Here is a 12,107-nt window from a genome sequence, read left to right on the forward strand (position 1 = left end):
ATAAAATACTATTTTTCTAATCATAGATAATTTACTCTCACATTAAAACACAGCTTCCCAAACCGGTATACATTAGCTTCAGCAGGCACGCAGCTTGCTCCTTTTCTTCTTTCTGTAGCTGAATTGAATAAAGAACATTTAGTGCATTTCTGCCACCAGAAGGAATAAAAGCAGCGTGCCGTACAGAACTGGGGGGGAATCACGACAGCCTACTAACACAAATGTTCTCAACGAGGAATGTAATACGGACAGCTCTTATAGAGACAGTTCTCGTGCAATAACTTAAACAGTACAGATTACTACTTGGGGAAATAAAAGACAACATAACTTTGAAACTTGAAAAGCTCTTTCTTCGTTGTAATCAATTGCAATAATCCATGTCAGTGATTTAGATGAAGATCAACTTTACCTTTCTTTGCTGATGACACAAAACTAAGAGCAATAAAAAACTTAAGTGCATTTGCGCACAACTAATGGATTGGATGTGGCATGTGCCAATGGAAGTCGGTATGTATAATGCAGCATATACTGGATGCCAAATTAATGGGATCGTTTGGGCATTCTGGAACACTTGTGGCATCGAGCTTAAGTCATTTAAGGAGCCTGGCAAGGGTTGATGACCTTCCATTTTCAAAAGACTGAAGAAGCCTAGTAATACTGTAGGCAAAACATGACAATGAATTTTATCCCCTCCATCCAGCTGCTATTTAGTCCAAAGCTGAAAGACAATAAAACCAAGACAATGAGACCGTGCCTGGTGTCCCTAATAAAAAGTATATAAAAATACAGATTCACCTGAACAGGGAGCTGGAGGTTCGGGCACACAGACGACGGACCAGACACTGCCAGTTGTGCATGTGCAGTCCAACCTTCCTGCTAAGCTTGAGGGCCTTCCCTGGGCCACGGGGCTCACACCCATTTTCCATGGTGTCCGCTCCCTACCTGGATTAGTTCCCAAAGGAAGCCGGTCATAGCACGGAGGAAAATGCATCTCACTGCCAACATAGAACATACAGAATTACCTGACGAGGTGCAGAGATTCGTTCAAGCAGCTCAGATGAGTGACAGAGCTGGAGACAGAGCAATTTTCTCCCACATCCCCATTCCCTCCCCACGCGCTACAGCGCACTGCTCCCAAGCTCCGGCAAACAGGCCCAAACTAGGACAAGGCACAGGTACGAGCACAGGTACAGTTTCGCAGGCCTGGCTGGCACAGGGACAGAAGCAGCTGGGTCTAATCCCTGTGGTCCTGCCATGGGGCAGAGCAGCAACGAAGGACCCAGCAAACACCACGTGCTGGTAGTAACGAAGGTCCTGCTCCCACTGACTCTGACACGTGAAAGTGCACGATGCTCCACAGCGAAGCAGCAACAGCGGCAGCGGGACTCCCAGGAGGTAAATACTTGCAGGCTCGGGTTGGAAAGTTTGCCGAGGATCAACACGGTACCCTTGATGTCTGTATAGATACTCCAGATGTTACCGGGAGATCTGCTGTGGGAGTCCACAATCCAGAGGCAGATTTCACTTTTTTTTTTTTTTTTTTTTTTAATTTTTGAAAGTATTTTGAAGAATGGACTAAGGTCTGGATTTGTGAGGGTGTTTAGAGCCTGCTCCACTCAGCACCCCAGCAAGCTCAGGCCACCGTTCAGTGGAGCACAGTGCCTGGACATCTAACATCACAGCAGTTCGCCGGGCTCAGACCACCCAGCGCAGAGTGCAGCAACACATCGCTCCCGCAGAAGTGCCAAAACATTCATCTGTGCTGCCTGAAGGGCGTAAGACCCATCTCAAACGTCTCTGCTCCACACTCCCCAGCATTCCCAGCTCTGGGCACATCCTACAAAGGACGCGTGGACATTTCTGAATGCACGATGCAGAGATGCCTTTAGGCAGCTAGCTCCTATTTTCCACAGTGACCTGGAAAGAGTATTTTATCTCTTACCCTTAAACTAAATTCATGGGAGCAAAATATCTAAATACCATTACTGCTCTAACCTTAACAGCAGATTTTTAAGAGATCTGAAATGCCTAGAAATGCAGAGAAACCCCCCTAAAAAGGGGGAAAAGCAGATAGGTGCCAAACTGCCACCAACTGTACTATAGCCCTGCCCATCAAAGCTAACTGGGTGCCTCCAGGAGGCAAACTCAGATCCTCAAAAACAAGCAGGCACCAAGTAGAAATATTTATTCCACTGCTGTGAGTCTGGATAAAGTTAGGAGCTTAACAGACTCCAGAGAGTGGGCAAGGGAAACACACAGCATTGAAGGGAAATGCCCCAAATATAGCCTAAAGCAAATGGTGTATATACCCCCCCTCCCAAAAATGCCCGCCTGCACAGAAGGCAAATACTTTCATCCACCTGGTCCAACTTGCTCAGGCAACACGAGGAGGGATTCCACCAACTGAGCAGGAGCAGCTATATGAGCAAGTGCTCACCTGGGTGAGTCACGGCCCTTAAATTATTCTTCATCAGCGGTCGGGATGATTGCGGTGCAGAAATACATGCTTCAAGGAAAATTCATAGGCATAAGTGAGGTGTAAATCTCAGTATTACTTATGTTAGATATAAATGAGCTAAATTATGACCTAGCTGAGCAAAACACTTTTGTAAACCAAGGCTTTGAATATTGTGTAGTTTGCATGTTTAACAGGACCGGGCTTTCATCACGGAGTGGAGAAGAAGAGCTAATAACCCATTGATTTTAAGGGCCATTTAAGAAAAGAATTGCCTATACAGATCTGATCACCATGCATTACTTTGTAACATCTAATACCCTGGGCACAAAATAATGCTGAGAGATGCAAATTACGGAGCCATTTTTATCCTGAGAGGGGTTGTGCCTGTGCATGCGAGCGTGGTATGGGGGCTGCTTTGGGTTTGGGCTTAAAGCAAAGTCAGGAGGGACTCCGAGGAAATGGTCGATGTTCCTCCACGGGGCTCTAGTTACCCTGAGCTCTGCCTTGTACATCCACCCACTCAGCTGCTCGGCTCTACGCAGGAAATCACTTACGCACGTGATTAAGCAGAGTTAAAAGGAAGTGATCTGCCCAAAGTTAAGTCCCACTGACAATTCGGTAATCCTTAACTCTCATTGCCTTTTTCCATCCCTGTTCAGCAAACACGAGTTTTCCGGGGCTTAAAACTTCCGAACAGGAGGGAATGTGAGTACACAGCGTGGGCTTTCCAGAGCGCACGTGCACGGAGACAACGTTTCACTTGTGGATTTAAGACTGCTTCGGAAAGATCATCCAAATGCTAAGAATTATCAATTTCATAGCAGCATCAAGCATCAACACATTAAAACTCAGCTTGATGGGATGTGCAGCATCTTCAGCACTCTCAGACCACTTCTCTGTCACAAGACTTACACTGTCTACACTCAAATGACTCCCCCTGAATTAGCCATGCTGCAATACAGTTGCAGGAGCTGCTGCTGCCCTCACACTGCCTGCACACCGCTGCTCTTTATCCTCCAAGTGGAGTGTTGTAAGAAGTCTCCCATGGAGGTAAAGGAGCTTTTAATAACAAGTGGGGTGGGGGATAAACTACGCTCCCCCACAACTAGCCAGAGCCCACGCTGCAAGAAGGCTGTTTCAGAAATTGGGAAGTCAAACTGCTGCCCGTACACAACAGCCTGACTGAAATTGTCCACCACACAGCCCAAGTGCAGTACGTGGACAGGACAATCAACAGGATCAGGACAACAGCCAGCTCACCCCCAAAAGGCGCCCTCTCCTCCATGGGGCACCCACTTCCCCCAGGATTACATTCTTTGGGACCGAAAGGCTCAAGCTGGTAGGGTCTAAAGTCAGTGCAAGCCCCCGTGGGTGGCTTTGTCTGTTGATGGACTTTCAGAGATACACAGCAGGGACCACCAGACAACCCTGTTACACCTGAATCAGGCTGGCAGGGAACACCGCTCTCATCCACAGAGAGGGAAATACTGTGTATTTGCTCCCACTGGTGTTTCCCTGAGGCTCCTACAAACACTGGGTTTACTGGACAGAGTAATTGGAGGTAACCCCCACTTCTGTCCCCTCCAGCATGAGCACTCACATCCGTACCCCTGTACCGCCCATGCACTCTTGTCTTACATGACGTGGATGCACAAGGCAGCCTGTCTCCCTCGTACTCAGCACATCTCAAAACCTCGAGACCAGCTCCTCCGAAACAAAGACACCAGCCATAACCCCAGCAAGCCCAAGCGCTCAGCTCCCAGTACGTAAGCCCCACTATTGGGTGACTATTCAGACGGCTGAAATGGAAGCTACTGGTTTCTGAAGTCCTTTGGAAAGTTGGCGTGCCCCGAGGCTTAATCCGGCTGCCTGCAGCGCGCCCCACGGGCAGCAGCAGCGAGGAGAGCCCCAGCCCTGCCTGGGCTGTCACCGCCGAGTTCAGACCCACTTGCGCTGATTTTAATAACAGGGCCGTAAACACTCTGTGGCTTTGCACTAGGTCCTCGCCTGCCACAAAGCTGATTACTGCAATATGCAGCATCATTATGGTCTCTGCAAATACACAGCTTCTGGCTTACAGCAGTTTGGGAAAAACTGCAGGGAAATCAGGAATACATAAGTTTATGGTCATGGGACACTCGAACAGTTGAAGAACAAGGCTGTCTTGAAAACAACGCAGTTTATAGTTGTTAGGTGGTACAGATACAACATCAAATACACATGTGAATATGAGTACCCGTTTATTCCAACCCCCTTGCATTATTCAGAGCTCGACTCTTCCACATTTTAGCTAACACGCGGATTAACACTCCTGGCTGTTCTGCATACGGTACCTTCGGTTTCTCCTCTCTGCTCTGCGTACGGCGCTAATGCCGAGAGCGACGCAGCCACATCCCCTGCCGCTGTGCCCAAGGAGCAGCGACCAGCTGCCGGGTGACAAACCCGGCGCAGATAACCAGGGCAGGAGCCGTGGCCGGGCTGCGCTCTATGCCCCCGCCGCCCGCCCGCCCGGCGCCGGGAGCCCGCAGCGGGGCTGGCAGCGCCGGCCGAGCCGCAGCGCATCGCCGCGCAGCGAAACGCGGTGGGGAAACGAATGAAACAAACGGGGAAAGGTTTTGGCTGATGCACAGCAGCAGCAGGGCTCTGCGTGGGGACAGTGACAGGGCCACGCACCGCAGGAGCGCGGCGTTTCCCCAGACCCTGTAGCCAGGTATAGATTTCCCCGTTGTTTTGTTTTTTTTTTTTTTTCTTCCCTGCCAGACACCTCCCCTCGGTCGGTGTTTTCTAGCGCAGGCTGCATATTCCCGGCTGGTGAACGGTGCCAGTCGAGCAGCTGCACGGTCCCAGCACCATCACCCACAGTGTGACAAGATTTGGCCCTGCCTTTGGACCTCCACAACCTTCCCCCGACAAACCGAATCCCGGCTACAACCTGAGCCTGTGCCCTGGTACCGCTGAGAAAAGGGCTAGCTAGGGAAATATTTCCTTAATCCCTCACCCTGCGTGACTGACTGCCCCTAAAATGCCCTTTGCCGTAGCCGGGCCGGGGGAACGGCGAGCCCAGGAGCGGGAACGGCTTTAAACTTCTGCAGACTCAGGGTGACTGGGGCCGCGCTGGGCTCGTCCGCCGTGGGAGAGGCAGAGCCCACCTCCCCGCGGGACACGGCCCTCGGCGGTCACGGGGCGCTCGGGGTCCCGTCCGTGGCTGGGGGAAACCCGCCTGGATCGTCGCTGGTTTCTAAAAATGTCATTTTTGCAGCTTTCCCCCCCTTGCTGGAGGACCGGTCACCTGGATCCGCAGAACTACGGGAGTTTGTTCTTAAAAATACCCCCCCCGCACCCAGGCTGTTCAACGAGCTCCGCTGCTGGCGAGCACCCGGGGAGCCGGCACCCCGGCCGGCCACGGCCACGGCCACACGCCGTCCTGCTGCCCACGCGGGTGCGCGCAGCAAAGGCAGGGAAAACGAAAACCGTTGGGTGCCTGCCGGCAGGCGCTTCGGTACCGCGGGTCCGGGCTGGAAAAATTACCGGGGACCGGCGGGGCCTCGCACCGGCGATGCCGCCGGTCCCGGGAAGCGGCGAGCCCCGCACCGTCCCGCCCGGCCGCTCGCTCGCTCCCGCGCGGCCGTTCCGAGGTTGTCCCAAACCTGGGACCGTTCCGGGCCGCTTTCCCCCGGCCCCGGCGGAGCGGGGAGCCACCGGCAGCACCGCGTACGGCCGCCCCCGGGTGCGCTGCCGGAGCCCCGCTCCGAGCCCGCCCGCCCGCCCGCCGCCCCGGGCCTCGCTCGGCTCGCCGGCCCCGGCCGGCTCCTCACCTCCGCCTCCGCCGAACGACGGCGGCGGCCTGCCGGCTGCTGCCCGCCCCGCAGCGACCCGGCCCCGGCCGCGGGCTCGGCTCTTCCCCGGCGCGGCGGCAGGCAGGGAGCGGAGAGGCGTTTTTAAAGAAAACGTTTATTTACACGTCTCGGCAAGTACAAAGTATTATACATGGTCTGTGTCAACCCCAAATCTTCTTTATTATGAAACATAAGGCGCTTTCTCTAGAGTGGGTGGCGAAAGGAGAGGGTGCGGGTGCTGTTTTCGGTGCGCTAAAGCTCATCGGCTGGAAAGGTGAGGACAAAACCGAGTGTGTGTTGCCTGAAAGGAGCCCTTATTACTACGGTGAATAAATTACAGCTGACATTAACTTCACCTGGGACAGATGGAAGCTACCGCTTTTCAGCTTAATAGGGTTTCCTAAGCTAATGAGTCATCACCGGCTCCACTTAGTCCCCTCCGCTAAGTGATAGGTAGGTATTTTTTTCTTTAGACTATCCTCAGAACAGGAAAAAAAAAATAGCCTTTTGTTCCAAAGCCAACACAAAATACCTATGTTCAGATTTCGATATAAATAATCGAGGTTTTATATAATTCCATATTAATAGTGCCCAAAATCTCGATGCATAAATAAATTAAATTATTAACACTTCTTACAAAAAGTGACATATTTCCCTTCCTAGTGGAACATCGACACGAATATACAAGCGGAGCGCGGGGCCCCGCGACGGCAGCGCCCGGCGGCTCCGCTCCGCGCCGGCCTCGGGGAAGCGCCGCGCCGGCCCCGGCCCCGGCCCCCGCCCCGGCCCCGGCCCTCCCCGGGCCCCGGCCCCGGCCCCGCGGGCGCCGCTCGCCGCCTCCGCGCCCGCCCCGTCTGGGGCGAGCCGCGGCCCCGGGGGCGCGGGGAGCCGCCGGCCGAGCTCCGCGGGCGAGTCCGCTGCGTGCCCGGGCTGCCGGGTCAGACGAGGGAGGTGACCGGGGGGATCTTGGCGCTCTCCTCCTCCCAGGGCTGCAGGTTCTGCAGCGCGAACAGCGACGAGTTGTGCAGGCACAGCGGGTCGGGCTGGATCGACTCGTTCAGCGACTTCTGGAAGGCGTCGTGCTGCAGCTGCAGCATCAGCCGGCTCGCCTGCTGCCGCTCGGCCTCCCGCTCCTCCGCCGTCTGCCGCCTGCCGGGGGACACGCTCAGCCCGCGCCCCGGGACGCCCCGGGATGCTCCGCCCGGGGCTCCGCGGGATGCGGCCGTTTCGGTGCCGGGGGCGCGACCGCGGGAATCGGGCGCCGCCGGCCGCGGGGAGGAGGCGCGGGGCGGCCGGCGCGGCTCCGGCGGGCAGCGGGGCGGCACGCCGCTTCCTACCGGGGCTGGGCACCGCCGGGCGGGCGGCAGCCGCTCGGCCGGTAACGGAGGGATTCCGGGCGGCGGGAAACGCCTGGAAACCCCCCGTTTCCCAACAATCCCCTGTTTCGGAATATTCCCCCTTTTTCCCAACATTCCCCCGTTTTTTTCGAGTAATTCCCCGTTTTTCGAATAATCCCTCGTTTTTACGAATGATCCCCCGTTTTCCGAATGGGGGACTATAAGAAAGAAAACGATAAAAATGAGTAACTACAATAATAATAATAATAATAATAATAATAATAATAATAAATAAATAAATAAATAAAAATTCACCCCCAGCCGTTTCGCTGCCGGGAGCCAGCGAGGGGTGCAATCCCGGCCGGAGCCGGGGCTTCCCGGGGGCGGCGGGCAGGGAAGCTCCGCCGAGGGCGGCGGCGGGACGGGGCGGCCCCGGGGGCGCGGGACTCACCGCCACTTGGTGCGCCGGTTCTGGAACCAGGTCTTCACCTGGGCGTCCGTCATCTTGAGGGACTTGGCGAGGGCAGCGCGCTCGGCCGAGGCCAGGTACTTCTGCCGGTGGAAGCGCTTCTCCAGCTCGCAGATCTGCACCCGGGAGAAGGACGTCCGCGGCTTCTTGCGCTTCGGCGGAGTCCGGTTCTGGTAGGGATGCCCGATCCGCCGTGTCACCGTGAAGGGCGTCAGCGCCGCCGCCGCTGCCCGGGTGGGAAGCACAGGGGTCAGCCCCGCGCCCCCACGGTGCCGGCCGCCCCCCCGGGGCCGCGGCTCTGCCCGACGGCCGCCCGCCGCGCCCCCCTCCCCGAAGGGACCGTGTCTCCCCGAGGTCCCGCTTCCACATTTCGCCGAAGGGATGCGGCGGCGAGCCGGGGCCCGGCCGCCTCCCGGGGCGCCCCGCCGCCAGCCCCGGGGCGGCCGCGCTATCCACGCCGGGAAGGAGAGGGATTTTTCGGATCGCTGCGAGCGCGGGGGAGGGAACCATCCAGCGGGCCGCCTTCGCTTTTATCCTTATTCTTATCACTACTATTATTTCGTTTTCTATTTTTTATTTGCCTTTCCGTTCGTTGCCGGGGGTGGGGGGGGGGGGGGGGGGGGGGGGGGGGGTGCGGGGGCGCGGCGCGGCTCGCCCGCTCCGCCCCGGCGCCTTACCTGTGAACCTGTCCTTGACGAAGCGCCGGCTGCTCTCCATCCAGGGGAAGTTGAGGCTGCCCAGGCTGGGCACGGCGGGCATGGCCGGGATGGCGCTGGAGATGGGCGGCGGCACGGCCCCGGGGATGGGCCTGTGCGCCGGCACCCGGATCACGCCGGCCGGGGCCAGGCTGAGGTTCACACTGTAAGATCCAGAGTCCTCGAAGGGCGCGGCGATGGCCGGGAAGGGGGCCGGCAGGGCCGGGTAGGGCGCGCCGCCGCGGCCGCCGGGGCCGCCCAGGAAGGTCGCGCCGTCGGGGCCCCGGGGGGCGGCGGGGGAGCGCTCTCCTGCTCGGGGCTGTTGAGGATCTGGTCGATGCCGAAGCTGATGGGCTCGTGCTGGTGCTGGCCCTGCGCGCCCGCCGGCGGATCCATCCTCCTCCTCCTCCTCCTCCACCGCCGCCGCCGCGCGCCCCTCCGCGCCCGCTATAAAGGCGCCGCCGCTCCGCCGCGCTCCGCGGGCCCGGCCGGCCCCGGCGTGCGCCGCGCGGAAACTTTGCCGAGCGCGCGCCGCCCCGGCAGCCGCCCCGTCATCTCCTCGGGGCCGCCGCGCGCCCCGCGCCGCGTGCGCCCCCGCCGCCGCCATTGGCCGCCGCCGCCCAGCCTCTGCGCTCCCATTGGCTCCCGCCGCTCGGCACCGGCCTCGCGCCCGGGCGCGGGGGCCCGCCGCCGCCGCCGCCGCCGCCGCGGTGACATCACTGGGGCGCACGAACAATGGGGCCGCGCGGCGGCGGGCGGGGGCGGGGCGGCGGGGGGCGCCGTCGGGGCCGGGGCGGCGGGCCGGGCCGCGGGGCCGGGCCGCCCGGCACGTCGGGGCCGCCGGCCCGCTCCCTCCGCGCGCCCCGCGGGGCCGGCGCAGCCGCCCGACGCCTCCCGGCCCCCGCCCGCCCGCCGGAGCCGCGACCCCCCGACGGCCGCTCCGCGGTGCCCACCCGGGGCGGCCCTGCGCGGCCCGCCTCGGTCCCGGCAACCCCGCCGCCGCCCGTGGCCCCGGGCGGGCGGCAAGCCGCGCTGAACGGCGAGGCCGGGCGCCCGCCCCGACGGCAGCGCGGAGCGGCGGCCCGAGGTGGTGCCCGGGGCCGGGCGGCGGGGGGGGGAGGGGGGGCGAGGGGGTGCCCGGGACCCCGCAGGGCGAGATTCCGTTTGGGCTTAATTAGCGCCCAGGCAGCGGGAGCCCGGCGCGGCCGCCGAGCGAGTTTGCAGACGCTCCCTAACGTCCAAATTGGACTAAAGGCGTTAAAAATTAAATAACGTTCAGCCGCATTTACTTAGTTTCCCTCTTATAAAGGGAAATGAAAACGGGGAATAGAATTTCCCTGTTAATAGAATGTAATGGCATTTGATCAGCACCTGGCAGGGCGATCCCGGGATGCCGGAGCGGTGACAGGAGGGACTTGATTAGTTTTCGAACCTTAGGATTCAATTACCGCAACGCGCCGAATCCTTGCAGCGGCAGCGGCAGCGAACGCGGACCGACCCGCCGAGCCACCGGCGCTGCCGCACGGAGCCCGCCCGGCGGCGGGCGGCACCTGCGGGCCGCGGGCCCGCTCCCCGCCGGCTCTTCCCCCGCCGCGCTCGCCGCCGCGGCCCCACGGCAAAAGCGGAGCCGGGGGTGCCTTTCCCGCCTCCCGTCCCCCGTCCCGTCCCGCCGGGGGCCCCGACGCTCGCCCCGACGGGCCCCGACGGCCGCTGCGGAGCTGCCGGCTGAAGTTTCCCGGCCCCGACGGAGGCGCGTCCCTGCCGGCGGCCGTCGGGGGGGTGGGGGGGTGGGGGGCTTCCCCGGCTCACGGCACAGGGGGACGCCCGCCCCGCCGCGCCCGGCCGTCATTAACACGGCTATTAAACACCCACCCCCGCCCCCGGGGGGACCGCCCGGTGCCACCCGCGGCCCCGGGCAGCCTAATCGGATTGTTTCCCCGCTCGGTACGGCGGGTGCGAGCGGAGCCGCCATCAGCCGCCGCTCCCCCGGAGCGGAGCGAATCGGATTGACACGATCCCGGCAAGATGGTGCGGGGCCGGGCGGGGCCGCCCAGAGCCACCGGGAACGGCCGCGGGCGCCCGGCCCTCGGGGCCCCGCTCCGGCCGGCCCGGCGGGGAGGGCGGGGAGGCGGCGAGGCGGGGGGAGAGAGAGAGAAAAGGAGGGGGGAAAGGGAAGATGAAGGGGGGGGGGGAAGAAGGGCAACCGGGGGAGGATAAATAAATAAATAAAGTGACACCCAGTCCTGAATCAGGGCAGGCTTTGTTAGAGAAAATTGCAGCTTGATCTGCATAATGGGAACTCGGGCTGCCCAAGGCTATCTTTTTATTGCGTGTGTGTCTGCTGTTATCAATTTTGTGAACGATTTCACAGGGAGCCTGGCAGACTTGAGCTGGAATAATATGCAAAGATGAGCTTTGAATAATGAATGATGTGCTTTTAAACCAATTCCAAAGTGTCTGTGATAGTACAATATGAAAAGGGGTGGTAAGTAATAGTATATTTAAAAGGCGCTAGTATGTTTTTATTACTATATTTAAAAAGATATCTATATTATTTTTGTGAAATGGATAATATATCACAGAGTCTTTGATAATCAGCTAAACAATACATTTTTCTTTGGGAAAACTCTCCTGGTTTTACACAGTTAAATATAGAGTATCAGCGTACAGCTTTGTAACGCTCGGCTACCTTATTAAATATTAACTCTATTTTAATATTAGCTTTTAAATTTAATATGTTGACGTTCTGCAGTTTTACTTTAATTATGTTTTATAATTAATAACCCGGGACGTATGGTATCCTTAAATGCAGCTCTCCCGCAGCCGCCTCGTCTCCCTCGCCCCTCCGCGGGCGGGGGACGCGCAGCCCCGCGCAGCCCCGCGCAGCTCCGCGGCACCGCTCCGGACCCAAAAACCGCCTCCGCTTTGCCAAGTGCCGCGTTTCGCTGGGGCCGGGCCGCGCTGCCGGGCTCCGCTCCCGGCCCCCCCCGGGACCCCCCCGCCCGCCCGGCGCGGAGCGAGCGGAGCTGCGGCCCCGACGGCGCGGCCCGGCCCGGAGCCGGGTCCCCGGGTCCCCCCCGGCACGGCACAGTGCTGCGACCCCCGGGGCCGGGCGGGTGCCTGCTGGGGTGACCACGGTGCGGGGACGAACGTGCCCACCCAAAGCCGGGCTGCTCTGTGCCGTCGGGGAGCCAGACCCAGCTCAGCACCGGGCAGGGGGAGGCAGCGGGACCCCCGGGCAGGCACAGGGCACCCGCAACGTGTCCCCAGCGCCTTGTGCCGAGGCAGCTCCCGATCAGAGGGGTGCAGTTG

The 12,107-nt window shown here is 59.8% G+C and overlaps 1 protein-coding gene across 1 annotated transcript; it reads right to left on the reverse strand.

Annotated features, from left to right (window-relative positions):
- Window positions 1-7,232: 7,232 nt before the first annotated feature.
- Window positions 7,233-9,191, reverse strand: TLX3 (T cell leukemia homeobox 3). The gene is given in 4 exon segments (XM_050905415.1): window positions 7,233-7,443; window positions 8,083-8,326; window positions 8,778-9,087; window positions 9,090-9,191. Coding segments are annotated over 4 exon segments (867 nt in total).
- Window positions 9,192-12,107: the final 2,916 nt, after the last annotated feature.

The sequence above is a fragment of the Gymnogyps californianus genome, chromosome 14 (assembly GCF_018139145.2).
Source record: "Gymnogyps californianus isolate 813 chromosome 14, ASM1813914v2, whole genome shotgun sequence".
NCBI classification, from domain to species: Eukaryota; Metazoa; Chordata; class Aves; order Accipitriformes; family Cathartidae; genus Gymnogyps; species Gymnogyps californianus.